Source organism: Erythrolamprus reginae, chromosome 3 (genome assembly GCF_031021105.1).
Source record: "Erythrolamprus reginae isolate rEryReg1 chromosome 3, rEryReg1.hap1, whole genome shotgun sequence".
NCBI lineage: Eukaryota > Metazoa > Chordata > Lepidosauria > Squamata > Dipsadidae > Erythrolamprus > Erythrolamprus reginae.
In genome coordinates, this window is record NC_091952.1 from 181,037,859 (window position 1) to 181,057,394 (window position 19,536).

The window sequence follows — 19,536 nt, forward strand, 5'->3', positions numbered from 1 at the left end:
GTTATGGTTGAGAAAGGAGAGTGAGAGTGACAGAGTGTGTGTGAGAAAGAATAAGATAGCAACAGACTGTATTTGTGTGTGAGTGAGAGAGTGTATATGAGAGAATAAAGATAGTGACAGAGACTGTATGTGAGAGTGTGCATGAGAATAAGAGTGAGAGACTGTATGTGTGTATGAGAGAATGAGAATGTATGTGAGAGAATAAGATAGTGACAGAGAATGTATGTATGCATGTGTGTGTAGGAGAGAGAATAAGATAGTGACAGAGACTATATGTATGTGTGAGTGAGAATGTGTGTGAGAATCAGTGACAGAGACTGTGTGTGAGAGAGTGAGAGTGAATGTGCATGCATGAGAGAATAAGATAGTGTGAGACTCTCAGTGTGTGTGTGTGAGAGTATGAGAGAGAACAAGATAGTGGCAGAGACTTTGTGTGTGTGCATTTGTGTGTGCGTGAGAGAGTTACGTCGCAGCCTCCCACTCCTTTCCTGTTTTGCGACATCGCTGGGAGAGGAAGCCGGTCAGCTCTGCAGGTTGTCGCCTGGCCCGTCTGTAGCTCCAGGCCCGCCAGCCCACTTCCTCCCTCGTTTATTTCTCCCGCCCCTCCCCCGCCACTAGCGGGGCAAACCGGCACCGACCCTCACTGCCGTCCCTTCACGTACTCCCGTTTCACTGGCAGGCAAGCGCCTCCTCTCGGCGTTGCCACGCCGCTCAGCTGATTGAGAAGCGCGTTCGGAAACAGCGGCGGCGGCAGGGGCAACTGCAGAGTTTTAAGAGTACAGGGGCATCCTCGACGGGGTAGCCGCCGCCGCCGCCGCCGCCTGAAAGGCTCGCGGCGCTGTAAAAGCGACAAAGCCAGAGCTCCCGTCTCCCGCTCCATTTTCGCGTCGCGCGCTCAGCTTCCCCGAAACTCTAGGCCTCACAACACAACTCGCCCGCCTACCCCCGCGCGCGCGCCCGCCCGCCCAACATATACACACATACAGAAATACTGTACACACATCACTCGGCGCGCGCCCGCCCGCGTGCGCCCGCGCACCCCCACTCGTCATCACCTCCGTCGTTTCCAATTCCTTTCTCGTAGTCGCGCGAGCTTCCACAGCCGAGTCGCCTCCTCCTCCGCCGCCGCCGCCGCCGCTTCCCCCCCACTCCCCTTCGGTTGTGTGGCTCTCGTGCTCTCCGCATCTCGGACTGTCACTCCGGTGAGAGGTTGTTCGCATTAAACTCCCATTTCTAAGAGACCTTCGCTTCCTTTGAGGGAGAGAAAGAGAGAAAGAGAGAGACTGAGGCCGGCATGTCCGGACAGCAGCCGCAACAACTGCCGGCGACGGCTCCTCTGGCGCCGAGCAATCCGACTCCCTCGCCGGCCTCGGCCGCGCTTATCCTTCACCCGCCGCCGCCGCCGCCACCCCCGCCGGCCACTTCGGCCCCGCCGCCGCCTCCTCCACCACCACCCGCCGTAGCGGCGGCGACGGCGGCAACAACAACAGTCTCGGCTGTCTCCTCAGCTGGGCCCATGTCTGCCGGGAGCGGCAGTAGCGCCCCGGCCCCTTTCCCTCACTGCGGCGATCCGGCCCTCAACGAGCAAGAGAAAGAGCTTAAGCGGCGCCTTAAGCGGCTCTATCCGGCCGTGGACGAGCAGGAGACGCCGCTCCCTCGCTCTTGGAGCCCGAAAGACAAATTTAGCTACATCGGCCTCTCGCAGAACAACCTGCGCGTCCACTACAAAGGTGAGGGCGGGGGGTGGGGAAGGTGAGGGGGTGACGAACAAGGCCGAGGCCAGCCCGCTTGTTGCTCTCCGGCCTTCCCTCCGGCACAGAGAGAGAGAGAGACGCCCAGGCCAGGCAAGCCGAGTAGATTGTGTGACAGGATGGTCGGTCGACGAGAGTGGCGGAGGCCGGAGGTTGTTGACCTCTTCCGTTGTCTAGAGAGCCAAACCCCAACTCGAGTATTTTCAACCCCTAAAACATCCACCCACGGTTCCGCCAGCAAAGCCCCCTATAAACACACACAACCCCCCCTTGGCACCCGCCGCTGTCAATGGACGACACCCCGCTTCTTCTTTGTGCATCGGGGTTTTTGTTTGTTTGTTTCCACATTTAGCAGACAATACTGAGACGCCACCACAGTCTCTCCATTGCCCACTTCCAAAAAGACCGAATGGCATATATTCTTCCTTCTGATAATCCGGTCTGGATTTGGATGCCTTTTGTTTTGCTTTGGGGTTTTCTGTTTGTTTTGTTTTTAGTTGTTGTTTTTCGGGTCGCTCTCCTGATTTTTCCTTTCAGTCCGGTCCCATCTACCTTCACCTTCAGTAACTTTCCTTCCTCTCAACCGGATTAAGAGCAATCAGGCCTGTTCTTTTAAGGGAACTAGGCCTGGGATTAGCTGTTTTTAAACCTGATACTCCATCTCTTTTAAAAAAACCACCCCAACAACACATCCCTGGTTTTCTTTTCTTAACAGGGGAGGAAACGTTTTAGAAGCAATGGATGGGGGAGGGGAGGGGAGAAATGTTAAAAAATAGAACAACAGGAAACAAATCTCATTGGGTCCTCTTAAGAAAAGGTTAGGAAGCCAAGTAGACTCCCTTTCAGCTTCATTTTTTTCCATCTAACAAACACTGGATGAGCCTTTATTTTCTTATGGTGAGTGATGGGAGAAAGAGTATATGAAGTGTCATTTTCTTCAGAAGTGGTTATTTCTCATGTTGAATAACAACTTGGGGTCAGGGGAGGAGAAAGCAAGTCTGTCAGTGTGACGTGCCCAATTAAAAATAACCGGTTAGGGCAAGAAATGTGTGTGTTTAGCAAGAGAGTAAAGGTCAGCAGAAGTTGGAAGGATAAATGTAAAACTTTTAAACAGGTAAAAATCAAGAGAGAAAAACCTTTGTTTTGTAAATTCATCCTGCATGATGGTGAACATTGGCTGCAATATTGGCTAATGAAAAATTAATTCAAACTTGGTTTCTATTATGTATTGGATTTATCTTCCTTCTTCTGATGTTAATATCAGGAAGTAAAGAGGCAAAACTGATGTGCAAAAGAAACTATATTTTCAGTTGTGCTGAAATCATTTGAAACAGTTCATATTTCCTTCTGCATTTTACATTTATATGTGTACACATGCTCCATATACACTCATTCATCTAAAATGGAATAGGAAAGCAAGATAGACTTAAATGAAGCAAGATAAAAAAAGGAGACAATTGGTTATTGTAGAAAAAGACTCATCTATTCTAAACTTAACTTTTGAATTTAGAAAACACAGGCTTTGGGAAAAATTGTGTGTATGTGTATGTATGCATATACTGGTATGTATGTGTGTCTATACATAAATGCATACATACATACAGAGAGGGAGAGAGAGAGACAAACAGGAGCACTTTCCCTAAAATGCAGAAAAATGAAAACAAATAATCTATTATGTGTAGCTTCTGATCAGCTTAGTACAGAGCAAATATGAAATTCTCAATATTTAGATATCACCATGCATCTTTCACAAAAAGTGGTACACTTTCCTTGACAGTCCTTTTAAGCACTGGAAGAAGTTTCTTTATTTTGATGCCGAATTCCTACATAGTGAAATATTGTGATATTTTTAAGTTCAAGCATAAAGATTTAGATAACTTGGAGTTTTCCAAGCCAAGTTTTTCTTTGGATGACTCTTTTTTATTTTGAATGGTAGTAATGTAGTGTATATTTGACATATATAACAGTTTAATGATTCAGAGATAAAGCTAAAGTACTAAACTGTCACTAACCTAAAAGACAATGATGTTCTTGAGTTTACATACTTCTTTATCCCTGTGAGAAAAACTATAAGTCACTTCTTCCATTTTTATTAATTGCAACTTTTCATATAATCAAAGGCCAGATCAACTTTTATTTATCTTAGTTATGATTGGAAATATTCAGAATTTGAGAGTGTTATTAATCTATGCTCACTAATCATAATCATACTATAGCATTTGGAGGAGATGCTAAACTGCTGATAAACTAAACTAATTATGGTTTTGAACTTCTTGCACCCTTGCTGAACGATGAGGTGATAGCAAGGGGGAAGGTAGAAGCTAAATTTGTTGGGATAGCCATGATTTATATAATGTTAAGTCTGAAAAGTGCTTAACTTGCTATAGATTTGAGCTTAGAGTTAATATGCTCATTATGATTTGCATTGTTAATCAAGAAATATATTTTATAATAATTTGCAGGTATTCCATATTCTTTATTTTATTTTGTATTATGCTTTTTCTGTGGTATGTTATTAACAAGCATTATACAGTACTATGTAGTTTGGCTTAATATAAAAGTATAATAATTGTTTCTTTTTCTGCAATGCTCAAAAATAGTTTCAGTTCAGAACATTTAGATTGTGCTGATTTCACCTATAGAAAAATAGAAATAAAACTACATAATTCATTATTAATAACTATAATTCATTAATAATTACTATAATTTAAACATAAGATTTAGTTACTTGAGGATCTATATAGAGAATATTGTCAATTTGACTATATTTGATTTTTTTTTCTTAGAAAAAGTATAGGTAGATAAAATGAAAAATCATTTCAGTTCAAACAGGTATTAAGTCCGAAAGAGACAATTGGCAAGTGTATCTTTTCCAGTCTTAGGTAAAATTTTCAAATATGAAGAATAATTCTGCATGCAGACAATTATTTTGCTGTATAAGCTACAATAATTTTGCTGTATAAGTGTCAAACACCATATATTAAATGATAATGGAAAAAGATAAGTAGAAAATTTGTATAACAACTAAAAACTAGAAAATAAAGTATTAAAAAACTCATTCAGAAGAGGAAGGCATTGTATTTTTATAGATAATAATAGTTTGAATAAATTCAATAATAAATGGTAGCTGTTTTGTTATTAATTACATAAACTTAGTATTAGTATTTTAAAACTATAATAAATGGTCCACTAAATTATAAGTAGATTTTTCAAAATGATTCTACAGCAATAAGATTATGTGGGAACCACAGAAACTGTTTTCTATAAATGTCTCTACTAATTTTCAGATAGCTGAAATGCAAATGCTCCTGATTAAAACCATCCCAGCTGAACATTAACTTATATTGAACTAATATTATAGCCATGTTGCTTATTATCTTTTTATAGCTACAAATTAAAAATATTTGTTATTACTTTACCAAGACTGCATATGGGTTTGAATGGATAGCAGTATCATTTCCCCCTCTTCCTTCTCTTTCATAAATACCACTCAAAATGTGAACTGAACATTGCTCTTTCAACCCTATATTTTAGTGGGCTGTTTGCTATACAGTGGTACCTCGAGATACGAGTTTAATTCGTTCCGGACCTGGGCTCTTAAGTCGAACAGCTCTTATCTCGAACGACTTTTCCCCATAGGAATTAATGTAAATAATTTAAATTGGTTCCAGCCCTCAAAAAACTCACAAAGTTAGTCTAAATTATGCAGAAAGACATGTTTTTAATGAAGAAATGTACATGTACATATAAATGAATAATGAAGTTTCTTTCACTTAACTTGTAAACTTTCTTAAACTTTTAAATTTACATATGTTCAACTTCTCTGCCACCCAATCCTGTAGGACAGAGGTCCCCAACCCTTTTTGCACCAGGGACCGGCTTTAAGCGATCAAGAGAGGAATGGGTGAATGAATGGACGGAGGGTGGGAAGGAAGGAAGGAAAGAGGGAAGGGACAGGAACAGAGGAAGGAAGCAAGGAAACTTATGAAAGGGGAGAGTAAGAGAGGAATGAGTGAAGGGAGGGAGGGAAGAAGGTGGGAAGGAGAAAGAAAAGAAGAAATAGAGGAAGGGAAGGTAAAAGAGAGAAAGAAAAAGAGCAAGAAAGAAAGCTGCAAGCACCCCCCCGACCCCCCCAGGCCGGCTGCAACCTTTTAAAACACGCGCGCCGCTTCGCAGCTGTCTCCTGAAGCCGAACGCGGAAGTTAGCGTTTGGCTTCAGGAGACAGCTCCTTGGCGCTTGTATCTCGAATTTGGGCTTGTAAGTAGAACAAAAATATCTCTCCCCTCCCAGCTCTTATCTCGAGTTGCTCTTAAGTAGAGCAGCTCTTATGTCGGGGTTCCACTGTATTTTGGTTTTCTAGCAGCAGATATGATTGTTTATATAAGAGTTTAACTCTGCGTTAACATTTGTTTTAACTTTTAAAACTATTAATCTACTGTGAGATAATTTACCATAGGAAATATACAACTTATACCAGCATAATCAGGGCAAATTCACAAGTAAAAATATAAAACCAAGAAAAAAAATACACGTAGGCAAAAATAAAAGAAAAAAAGGTGGATGATATAAATTGTTCGAAAAACAACCACAAACCTATAGAATCCTAAGGGGGACCTTGCCAAAGGCCTGATATAAACACTTGTCTACAAGAGTCTTCCAAACCATCCCAATCTCAGAGGTACCTCATTGCAGAAGACATGCCACCACTAAACTGAATGCATGTTTCTAGAGTTCCAAAATGTTTAGCCTCTCACAGATACTTGATTCTGTAGCTGTTTTACTAATAAATACATTGTCTTCAATTTCTAAAATATAATTTAATGTATTTTTCACAGGCCATGGGAAAACTCCAAAAGATGCTGCTTCTGTTCGCGCCACTCACCCCATACCTGCTGCTTGTGGAATATATTATTTTGAAGTAAAAATTGTCAGTAAGGGAAGAGATGGGTAAGATTTTCATACATATTGTTGCAAATATATTTTGATTTGTACAGGCTGACATTTTAATAAAAAAAATAGCGAAGAGCATGCAATTCTGTTTCTCATTTTATCCATAAATTTAAAAATGTTGTTCAGTTTATTCAATTGAAAAAATTGTTATAGGCCAGTGATGGTGAACCATTTTATCTTTGGGTGCCAAAAGAGTGTGCGTGCGCACTATTGTACAGGCACGAGCGCCCACACTCATAATTTAATGCTTGGGAAGGGTGAAAATAGTTCCCCCACTTCCCGGAGGACCTCTGGAGGCCAGAAATGGCCTGTTTCCCAATTTCTGGGTGGGCCCAGTAGACTTGTGTTTCAGCCTCCTCGAGTTCCAAAGGATTCCCTGGAGACGGAGGGTAAAAATGCCTTCCCCCATCCCCCTGGAAGTTCTCTGAAAGCCAAAAACGCCCTCCCAGACCTTCTGTGTGAGCTAAAAATCAGCTGGCCGGCACACACGTGTATGTTGGATCTAAGCTAGGGCAATGGCTCCTGTTCCAGCAGATATGGCTCCGCGTGCCACCTGTGGCACCCGTGCTATAGGTTTGCCATCACTGTTATAGGCTGACATTGTTCATTTCTTTCAATCATCAATTTCTGTATAGTCCATAGAAATCAGATACGTTGCCTACTTATATTACAAACAAATTCATTTTGTTTCCATTGGTAATTTAATAAGGTAAATTAATAATATGCATACTACTATACCACTTCTACTAGATTTAAATAGATTTTTAAATTTTCATTTCTGCTTTCTGATAGTGTTCTAGTAATTCAAATTTAATAAATTTATAGCTCATGTGAAATAATCTTAACGCAGGCTGCAATTTAAAAATCCTGATTTTTTTATTTATTCTATCTTGGTCAATAGAAGAGTAGACATTTCCAAGTAAATGAAAAACCGTAGCAGGCATTGCAAAAATAATCATGCTCGTGACTGAATAAGTCTAGGACAGGGGTGTCAAACACTTTTTTTTTTTAAAAAAAAATCATTTTTATTTGCAATTTTTTTTTCATATCATACATACTTTGTGGACAGTGTATTGACTGGGTCAAATCTGTTTTAAACAATGCTAACAGGAATGATACAAATAGGTATGTGTAATCCTAGTCTTCCAATTCCTATGATACCATTCTTTCTTTATAATTCATCATTTTTTCCATTAATTCATTTAAACAAAAATAACATTTTTTGGTGCCTTGTTATTTGTTGGCCACTACTATATCACTAATACTGTAGTTAATATTTTAGAAAAATTTAGTTCCACCATAATTTCAATATCACAAATGTCTAGGACTACTAATAAATCCAATTATTAACAAAATTTAATCAATCCTGGAAATATATCTCAAAATTCCCTCAATTTTTAATCATTAGACATTTAAATTCACAATATACTTTAACACACTGTTAATATTAAAAATATAATTGGATTACCTAATCCTAACCTTTCACCTATTAATCTTATTTTATTTCTATTATCTGAAATAGACAAGGCCGTGGGAGTGATGAGCTCCTCCATCTGGTTACTGGACCTGTGCCCCTTCCGGCTGGTTTTAGTCAGTAGGGAGGTGACACAAGGCTGGATCCAAGAGTTCATCAACGCCTCCTTGAGTGAGAGTTTTTTTTCACAACCACTAAAGGAGGCTGTGGTGAGGCATCTCCTCAAGAAACCTTCCCTGCACACAGCTGACTTAAAAAACTATTGTCCAGTCTCCAACTTACCTTTTATAGGCAAGGTTGTTGAGAAAATGGTGGCGCTCCAGCTCCTACAATCGTTGGATGAAGCCTATTACCTAGACCCTTATCGGTCGGGTTTTAGGTACAGCTACAGCACTAAAACTGCTTTGGTCATGCTGATGGATGATCCCTGGCGAGCCTGAGATTGGGGTCATTCCACTATCTTGCTGCTCCTTGACCTCTCAGCGGCTTTCAATACCATTGATCATGGATCATTCTGTGACAACTGGAGGGGTGGGAGTGGGAGGCACTATACTGTGGTGGTTCTCCTCCTATCTCTCCAATCGGCCACAGTTGGTATTGGTGGAGGGACAGAGATCGACCAGTAGGCTCTTATTTGTTTGTTTATTTGTTTGTTTGTTTATTTACTTACTTATTAGATTTGTATGCTGCCCCTCTCCGTAGACTCGGGGCGGCTCACAGCAACAATAAAAAATGTACAACAAATCTAATAATTTAAAAAACACTAAAAACCCCATTATTAAAAGCAAACATACACACAAACATACCATGCATAAACTGTATAGGCCCGGGGGAGATGTCTCAATTCCCCCATGCCTGACAGCAGAGGTGGATTTTAAGGAGTTTACGAAAGGCAAGGAGGATGGGGGCAGTTCTAATCTCCGGGGGGAGCTGGTTCCAGAGGGTCAGGGCCACCACAGAGAAGGCTCTTCCCCTGGGTCCCGCCAAATGACATTGTTTAGTCAATGGGACCCAGAGAAGGCCAACTCTGTGGGACCTAACCGGTCGCTGGGATTCGTGCGGCAGAAGGCGGTCCTGGAGATATTCTGGTCCGATGCCATGAAGGGCTTTATAGGTCATAACCAACACTTTGAATTGTGACCGGAAACTGATCGGCAACCAATGCAGACTGCGGAGTGTTGGAGTAACATGGGCATACCTAGGGAGCGTTGCAGTAATCGAACCTCGAGGTGATGAGGGCATGAGTGACTGTGAGCAATGACTCCCTGTCCAAATAGGACTGCAACTGGTGCACCAGGCGAACCTGGACAAACGTCCCCTTCGCCACAGCTGAAAGATGGTTCTCTAATGTGAGCTGTGGATCAAGGAGGATGCCCAAGTTGTGGATTCTCTCTGAGGGGGTCAGTAATTCCCCCCCCTAGGGTTATGGACAGACAGATGGAATTGTCCCTGGTAGGCAGAACCCATAGCCACTCCGTCTTATCCGGGTTGAGTTTGAGTCTGTTGACACCCATCCAGATCCCAGCAGCCTCCAGGCACGGGCACATCACTTCCACTGCTTCGTTGACTGGACATGGGGTGGAGATGTACAGCTGGGTATCATCAGCATACTGATGATACCTCACCCCATGCCCCTGGATGATCTCACCCAGCGGTTTCATGTAGATATTGAATAGCAGGGGGGAGAGGACCGACCCCTGAGGCACCCCACAAGGGAGTAACCTTGAAGTCGACCTCTGACCCCCCACTAACACCGACTGCGACCAACCGGAGAGGTAGGAGGAGAACCACTGAAGAACAGTGCCTCCCACTCCCAACCCCTCCAGCCGGCGCAGAAGGATACCATGGTCGATGGTATCGAAAGCCGCTGAGAGGTCAAGAAGCACCAGGAGAGAGGATAAACCCCTGGGCCCGCCAGAGATCATCCATCAACGTGATCAAAGCAGTTTCCGTGCTCTTCCTCTGTGGGGTGCCTCAGGGATCAGTTCTCCCCCTCTCCTATCTAACATATACATGAAACCACTGGGTGAGATCATACGACAACATGAGATGTGGTATCATGATATCCGGCTCTACATCTCCACCCCGTATCAATTCAGCAAAGTGGTGGATGAGATGTGCTGGTGCCTGGAGGCTGTGAGGGTCTAGATGGGAGTTAACAGGCTCAAACTCAACACCAATGAGACTGAATGGCTGTGCGTATTTGCCTCCGAAGGAGTATTCCATCTGTCCATCCTTAGATCTGAGGGGTGCGGAAAAATATTAACCTCCTCTGAGTGGGTCCGCAATCTGGCCATCCTTTTAGACCTGTAGCTGAGACTGGAACAACATCTCTCAGCTGTGACTAGAGGGGCATTTGCACAGGTTTGCCTAGTGTACTAGTTGTGGCCCTATCTGGATCAGGGGGGTTTTCTTACAGTAATTCATGCCCTTATCACCTCATGTCTCGATTACTGCAATGTGCTCTACATGGGGCTACCCTTGAAAAGCATTTGGAAACTACAATTGTCCAGAACGCAGCTGCATGAGCTGTTGTGGGTGTGCCTAGGTACACCTATATCACACCAATAGTCCGTGAGCTGCACTGGCTCCCAATCAGTTTCCTGACACAATTCAAGGTGTTGGTTATCTCCTTTAAAGTCCTACATGGCTTAGGGTCAGACTATCTACAGGACCGTCTTTTGCCACACACCTCCCAGTGACTGATTAGGGCCCACAGGGTTGGCTTTCTCAGGGTCCCACTGGCTAAATAGCTTCGGCTGGCAGGACCACATGGGAGGGCGTTCTCTGTGGTGGCTCTGGCTCTCTGGAACTGCCTCCAGAGATCCGCATTGCCCACAACCCCGGCCTTCCAGAAGGCTGTGAAAACTTGGCTTTGCCAGCAGGCCTGGGGCCAGTTATCCATACCATCTAGCCCCAGCTAATTGAATATGAATGGCTCGGCGAATCTTCTGGACTGGCATAGGAGTTCATGGCCACCATGGCAGCCATGGACCTGACCCAAGTAGTACAGGGTCCGACTCATGAGGGGGGGCACGCACCTGACATGTTATTCCTCTCTGAGCAACTGAGTAATAGTCTGAGACTAAGGGGCTTAGAAGTGTTGCCTTTGTCATGGTCAGACCATTTTCTACTGCGGCTTGACTTCCTGGCTCCAATCCTTTCAGAAGGCACTTGGGGTTCTTTCAGATACACTCATCCACAGTTTGGCAGAGTCTCTGGCTGAGGCCTGGAACAAGGCTGCAGCGGAGGCCCTTGACCGAATTGCGCCGCTGCGACCTCTCCGCGGCATTAGACCCCATAGAGCTCCATGGTTCAACGAGGAGCTCCGGGAGTTGAAACGCCAGAAGAGACGTCTAGAGAAGCGATGGAGGAAGAGTAAGTCTGAATCCAATTGAACACTTGTAAGAGCTCATATTAAGACTTACAAAGTGGCGTTCAAGGCGGCAAAATGCGCGTATCATGCCGCCTTGGTTGCATCAGTGGAATCCCGCCCAGCCGCTCTGTTTAGGGCAGCGGTCCCCAAACTACGGCCCGGGGGCCAGATGCGGCCCACTGAGGCCATTTATCCGGCCCGCGGATGACTTCCAGCAAAACAATTTCTCTTGGTTGATATTTGAAGTTGCCAGGTGTTAGACCAATCTGAGACAAAGTCAAGGTCTTTTTGGAGAGTAGATGTGTTGTCTGTGGTGTTGAAGAGTTTTACCTCGTCGGTGAAAAGAACACAGTTGCTTGTGACATGATCGCAGAGGTCATTGATGTAAAGAATGAAAAGAGTAGGTCCTAGTACACTGACTTGGGGAACGCCACTTTTAACAGGGACAGGAGTGGAAATGACACTTCGAATTTTGACAACTTGTTGCCTGTTTGACAGGAATGCAGTAATCCAGCTGTGGAGGAAACCTGAGATGCCATAGGATTTGAGTTTTAGGAGTAGTTTGTCGTGGACCACTAAATCGAAGGCTTTGCAAAAGTCAATATAAATTGCATCAATGGATTTTCCTTGATCTTAGGTGGGTGGTCCATATGTTTTTGCAGTGAAGTAGTTGTACGTTGCAGGATAATTTATTTCTGAATCCAAATTGTTTGTTAGAGAGTAGGTTATTAGATTCTAAGTAAAGGGTAATTGATTGGTTTATAATTGATTCCATGACTTTACATGAGATGCAGCATAGTGATATTGATCTGTAGTTGTCAACAAGAGGGTCTCCTTTTTTGAAGATTGGGATGACTACTGCCTTTGACCAGAGCTTGGGGAGTATGCTGGTCCTGAAGGATTTTTGGAAGATAATGCTTAGAGGTTCAGCTATAGCAGAAGAAAGCTTTTTTAGGAAGTATGCATAAAGACCATCTGGTCCGACTGATAAGGGAAGGTTTGAGGTCACAGATTGCTTTTTCAACACGGTCTACAGTGAAGTCGATTTGGGTTAGGTTGTTGAGAGAATTTGAGGTGCGATTTGCAAAGATGGGGGATGAGCCATTACTGTTAACAAAGACAGATCCAAAGAAAGAGTTGAAGAGGTTAGCTTTGGATGGATCATCATGGTATTCTTTGTTGTTGGGTCCTACGAGAGGTGGAATAGGTCTAGAGTCAATGAGTTTGATGTTGACGAAGTTATAGAAGGCTTGGTTAGATTTGGTGCGAGGGAGGTTTTCTTCTTGTTTGCTGTGATAGTTGAGACATTCTGCTTTTATTTGCTGGCATATGCTTTTGTAGCGGCTTTTGAAGTTGGTTACTTGGCCTTTTTTGCTTTTATGCCAGAGAGATTTTTTTTGGGTTTGTAGTTTCTTTATCGAGATAGGTAAATTATTTTTTCTTTTACCTTTGGATGAAGTGAGTGGCACATGTAGTCCAATAAGTCTTTTAATTTGGAGTAAGAACGTGTTGTAGAGATCATCAATGGTGTTGCAGTTAGAGAATAAAGATTGCCATTTAAGAATTGAGAGATTGGCATCTATGAGTTCATAGTTGGCTTTCCTAAAATTGTACTTAGGTGTCACGTTATTCAGGTGAGTGTCAGGATGGTGTAGATTGAGGTTGAAGTTAATCATACTATGATCGCTGTTGGAGAAGGGTTCTTTTATATGCAGTCCATAGATAGCGCTTTTGCTATTACAGAATATGAGGTCAAGACAACTGTTGAGTCTAGTATTGTTTGATACTAATTGGTCAAGTCCCAAGCTGGTGATGGCGTTGTATAGAGCAGTATGTATTGGTTCTTTGGAGCATTTGTTCTCGGGTCCAGTTGATGTATGGTAGGTTGAGGTCGCCAAGGAAGATAATGGTGTAGGGGCAGGAGGTTGCCCACGTTAGTAGGGAGGTTAATTTTGTTGCATGAGTAATGTCGTAGTCTGGAGCTCTGTAGCAAAGTAGGAAGCCAAGTGTGGTATTGCGGGAAAGATCACATATAATGGTTTCAGGAAGGATATTTTTTTTAATTAAAAATATATTTTTAATTGTCGGAAGCTATTAAGAAACAAAAGAATGGTAAAGTCCCAGGACCTGATGGATTACCAGCTGAGATTTATAAGGTATTTGAAGAGGTATTTGGATTTATCTTTTGGGATTTGATAAATGAAATATTTATACAATCTAAAATTCCGGATACATGGACAGAAACATATATCTCTGATACCGAAAGAAGGGACAGATACACAAAAAGTAAAGAATTATAGGCCAATATCTTTGTTAAATGTTGACTATAAGATTTTTGCATCAATTATTGCAAATAGACTTAAAAGATACTTAAATGAATTTATACATTCAGATCAGAATGGAATTTTACCTAAAAGACAAATTAAGGACAATATGCGTATAATTTTAAATACTTTAGAATATTATGAACAGCACCTTGAAAAACAGATGGCACTGATATTTTTGGATGCACAAAAGGCTTTTGACAATTTAAACTGGCAATTTCTAAACAGGCAATTACAATATATGAATTTTGGAGCGAGGTTCTTACATGTCATAGAAGCAATTTATAATAAACAATCGGCAAGAATAATTGTGAATGGAGATATGACGGACAAAGTAAAAATCACCAAAGGTACAAGACAAGGTTGTCCATTATCACCACTGTTATTTATTTTGACGTTAGAAGTTTTATTGTATGTTGGAAGAAAAATAAAGAAAATTTTATACCCCCCCCCCCCCAAAAAAAAGGAATCTTATTTCATCTGCCATTTCTCAAGGGGTTACAGAAGAATTACAGCACAGAGGTTTTTCCCCTGGTCTGCAGGATCAGTCTGTCTGGCATTCCCAGCAAGACCAAAGTTCATCGCACTCTTCCATTCGCAGTGATCATTTGAGTGTAGCAGAGGAAAGTCTAGTAGATCAGGACCTCTCTGAAAATGAAGGTCTGCTTCCAGATCGTTGTGATTCAGCCTGAGGCTCCCCAGGGACCGGCTGGATCTCTGCCGGATCCATGCCAAGAGGAGGAGGACAGTGAACAGGAGGGGGAGGACCAGGCAGACGGGGGAGAGGAACGTCAGGAAGAGGAGGAGGGAGAGCAGCCTGAGACCCCCGGGGGGGGGCCCTCTCCCCAGCTAGTAGCCTGGATTCATTGGATGAAGACGCACAGGCTATAATAGACATGAGGCAGCGACGTGCAGCTCAAATACGGGGCCAATTAGCAAGGTATTTCCATCCCTGAATTGGCAACAGCTGGGTTTGGGTGTGGTTCTCCTCAGCAGGGTTGAAAAGGCAGGCCCGCCCTTACAGTCTTGTGGAGAGTTATCAACTAGGAGTCCTGTGACCTTGCTTCGATTCTCGGCGTCTCTGATCTTGGCTTGTGGGCTAGAAGTCTGGAAGACTTGGGGGAGGCGTGGGTTTTATTATCTCCAGCGTTGTTTTTGCCAGCAAGAATCCTGTTTTATTGCCTGGCCTTCGTGAAACCTCTGTGAAACTTCATAGTGTTCCTGTCTGTAAGAACAGTTTTTGTTACCTGTTTGCTTTGAATTATATAAACTGCCTTTGCTTTTTACCAGTGTGTCTGGCTACTCTTTTTGGTTGGTGTTGGCGTCTGGGGGGACCCAGACAGAACACAGATCAACCTTCTTTTTCTGGCCTATTTAAGCCTGTCTTGCTCAAATTACTGTTTTACAAGGCTAAGATGACATCCAACATGGGATTTGCAAACAGGCCAGCAGATCCAGAGTTGGGTCTAGATCCTGCAGAGGGAGTGTTTTTGGAGCAGGTTCTGAGGAAAAAGATTATCTTGGCACTAAAGAGGTTTGTGGACATTATTCAGTGCCAGTGGAGTCAACCTGCTTCAATTAACACTCCCAGTAATAATGCCAAGAGGTTTTACAACATGGGGTCAGAACAGAGGATCTTTTGCAGCTCCCAGTAATCGACACTCCAATAACCAATCTGGTCTTCTTGCTGATTTTTCAGAGAGATTAAAGGACTACAAAGCTGATTTTTCAGAGAGATTAAAGGACTACAAAGCTGAGCTGGCAGCCCATAAGGTGCATTTGGCCCTAGCTTGGTCCATCAGAGCAACCACAGCTGCATCCTTTTTCAACAGGAATTATGTTTTGTGGATCAGACAAATGCTGGCAAGGGTGTCTTCCTATTGCTTAACAATAAAGCACTTTGCATGTAATGATTAGTCAGAATATTTAAGAAATCTGGCTCATTGTTAATAACTAGTTGGTTTATGCTGCCCAGTCTTTCACCATTTGACTCCTGCCAGCAGAAGAAGCCAAATCTGTCATTATGGAGGTTGTAGTTTTGAATTTGTGAGGTGCTTAATTAAGGACTAAATAAACAAGGTTATTTCTATCTACCAGTATCTGCTTTTCTTGATTTGTTGTCTTTCTAATTGGAATCTGAAACTGCCTTTTTTGTTAGGCAAGTAACAGGGATTTCAATATGAATATGAAACTGAATACAGTGTTCCCTCGATTTTTGTGGGTCCGAACTTCGTGAAAAGTCTATACCACTTTTTTTAAAAAAATATTATTTAAAAAATACTCCATGGGTTTTTTGCACACCAAGGGTTTTCTGGGGCTGACCGATGTACAATACAGTGATTTTAAACTCTCCTCCCCCCCCCTCCACCTCAGCCGTCCTGCTTCTTTAAATAAAAGCTCTGTTTCTGCCCCAGCCTTCCGATCTTACCCCTTTAATACTCGGAGTGTTGGTACGCTCCAATTGAAGCCGAGCCTTACTGCTGCCCACCGCCGCCGCAGCAAGCACAGTAAAGCCCCTTGCTTGCCGCCCCATTGCCCCTGTGGGTTCTGGGGGTAAGTAAAACCAGGAATGGAGGAGGGAGGGGAAGGAAGGAAGCAAAGAAAGGGAGCATCTCTACTTTGTGGAAATTTGACTTTTGCGGGCGGTCTTGGAACGTATCCCCCGCGAAAGTCAAGGGAATACTGTAATATGAAAACTAAATAGGAGCAGTTAGATTGCAGTTACATAGTGGCTTCTTTTAAATGTCAGAATTTGATATTAAAACTGGTCACTATTAATAAATAATTATATATTTATTACTCTCTTTCACACACACACACATATACCGGTATGTATAAATTATGCATTTAGTTATACCTGAAGATGCAAGATATGGAATAAAGGTCATAAATTAGAGGGAAACATTTTCTGATTATTAAAAAAAAAAACCTAGTAATAATAAAATAAATCCTATTATATTGGGAGATTAATTGTGAGATCATCCAAGGGCATGGGGTGAGGTATTATCAATACGCCGATGATACCCAGTTATACATCTCCACCCCATGTCCAGTCAACGAAGCAGTGGAAGTGATGTGCCGGTGCCTGGAGGCTGTTGGGGCCTGGATGGGTGTCAACAAACTCAAACCAGACAAGACGGAGTGGCTGTGGGTCTTGCCTCCCAAGGACAATTCCATCTGTCCGTCCATTACCCTGGGGGGGGGAACTACTGACTCCCTCAGAGAGAGTTCGCAACTTGGGCGTCCTCCTTGATCCACAGCTGACATTGGAACATCATCTTTCGGCTGTGGTGAGGAGGGCGTTTGCCCAGGTTCGCCTGGTGCACCAGTTGCGGCCCTATTTGGACAGGGAGTCATTGCTCACAGTCACACATGCCCTCATCACCTCCAGGTTCGATTACTGCAACGCTCTCTACATGGGGCTACCTTTGAAAAGTGTTCGGAAACTTCAGATCGTGCAGAACACAGCCGCGAGAACCATCGTGGGGCTTTCAAGATTCGCCCACGTTTCTTCAACACTCCGTGGCTTGCATTGGCTGCCAATCAGTTTCCGGTCACAATTCAAAGTGTTGGTCATGACCTTTAAAGCCCTACATGGCATTGGACCAGAGTACCTCCAGAACCGCCTGCTACTGCACGAATTCCAGCGACCGATAAGGTCCCACAGAGTTGGCCTTCTCTGGGTCCCGTCGACTAAACAATGTCGTTTGGCAGGCCCCAGGGGAAGAGCCTTCTCTGTGGTGGTCCCGGCCCTCTGGAACCAACCCCCTCCAGAGATTAGAACTGCCCCCACTCTCCCTGTCTTTCGTAAACTACTCAAGACTCACTTATACCGCCAGGCATGGGGGAGTTGAGACACCTTTTCCCCAGGCTTTTTTATACTTGGTTTTATGTTTGGTATGAATGTGCTGTTTGGTTTTTTAAATAATGATAGGGTTTTATATGTTTCTTAATATTAGATTTGTTCCACAGCTATATTGTTTTTACTGTTGTGAGCCACCCCGAGTCTTCGGAGAGGGGCGGCATACAAATATAATAAATAAATAAATAAATAAATAAATTAATTAATTAATTAATTCTTTTTGCTGATTCCATGCAAAGCCATCTGATGAGGGTGTTTTAATTTAGAGATGTAGACAAAAGTCTATGGCCTACATATTTGTTTAAATTATTGTTGTATTTTTATGGGTACAGACTACAGTAATAATAAACCGGTACATATGTTAACCCCTCAAACTGTTGCCACAACATATGGCTTAATTTGAGTACTACTCGAAATTATGGTTTACTTGTTTGTTTAATTGATTTATGTAGCCAGCTTACTTGACACACAACTCAAATTTATGTTATACTTCACAAGAAGCTCAGTCTGATTCTTGTTTCTAAACATATAGGACAGCTGTGGTTTTGATTAGTATCTATTAATGGCTTATGGGCCAGTATATGAACAAAGCTCAGAAGGAAATTGGGAATAGCGCCAATTATTCCTAAATAGAACAGTCCCCAAAATTCAAGGTCTAGACAGGTTTATCTGAGTAGCTGTAAAGTGCAGCATATACCAAGATCCAGAAGATCCCCTTCCAATACCCAGATATAATACACCAGTTGGAAACAATTTCTAAACCAATGTCTTGGATGAAACCCATAGCATCTGAGAGTATATCGGTAAGGTTACACCCAAACATGAGCTGCTGAGAGAATGTCTGAGGCAGCAATGGAGGAAGATCAAGGAGAGGAAGTGCCATTACAGGACAAAATCTACAAGGGATGTACCATCAAGGGCTAATCACAGCAGCACAAGAACAGGAAGTGAGCATCAGATCTATAGAGGCAGGGTTCTGCTACAGTAGCTAGGACCCAAGTTGCAAACTCTGCAGAGAGAGACCTGAGAGACAGTCTTAACACAGAGTGACAGGATATAAATTTCAGGAAGGAACAGTATATATTGAAAGGCACAACCAAGTAGCTGGCATTGTGTACAGGGACATTTGCACAGTGTTTGAGCAGTACCCTCTCAAGTCCAGATGAGAGATTTGCGGAGAACAATAGAATAGAATAGAATAGAATTTTATTGGCCAAGTGTGATTGGACCCACAAGAAATTTGTCTTGGTGCATATGCTCTCAGCGTACATAAAATAAAATATATGGCTAAGATCCTGTGGGACTTCCAGATCTAGGCTGGAAGGCAATCAATCAGAGAGTAGCTTGATTTCAGGCTAAGGCTTTGAATCTGTTCAGCCTCTTTTGGAATACATTCCACTGAGTAAAAATAATACCTGCATAACTATATATAAGCTTAGCCCAGGAATAATCCACCTCCAGAGATTTTAAATGTTTTCAAAAACTCCAAGTCGATGTCCATGTTCTCTGGGGTTAATGGGAGTTGATATCCAAAACATTTGGGAAGGTTTGAATAACCTGGCTCTGCATTAATAACATATTCTGCAAATAAAAATGGTAACTTAGAAAAATAGAACTCTTCATAAAGTTGATGTGGAACAACTATACAGTTCTGTTGGCAATCATCAATACTGTACTAATTTTAGAATTTGAATCCATTATTGAGTATAAAGTAGGGCATGATGGATAATCCTTGAGAGGTAATCCATCTGAATTCTAGCACTTATAGTTTCTTAAATTCTAGTAAAGCTTACAGCAT

At 42.7% G+C, this 19,536-nt stretch overlaps 1 protein-coding gene across 2 annotated transcripts in view; it reads left to right on the top strand.

The window, feature by feature from the left end:
* Window positions 1–619: 619 nt before the first annotated feature.
* The window catches only part of RANBP9 (RAN binding protein 9), a 39,783-nt gene continuing 20,866 nt past the window's right edge, over window positions 620–19,536 (top strand). The window contains exons 1-2 of one of the 2 annotated variants that reach the window (XM_070747349.1): window positions 620–1,730; window positions 6,588–6,699. In XM_070747349.1, coding sequence (XP_070603450.1) covers window positions 1,295–1,730; window positions 6,588–6,699 — 548 coding nt within the window. In that variant the 5' untranslated portion in view covers window positions 620–1,294. The remainder of the gene's footprint in view (window positions 1,731–6,587; window positions 6,700–19,536) is intronic. The other variant, XM_070747350.1, reaches the window with a different exon arrangement.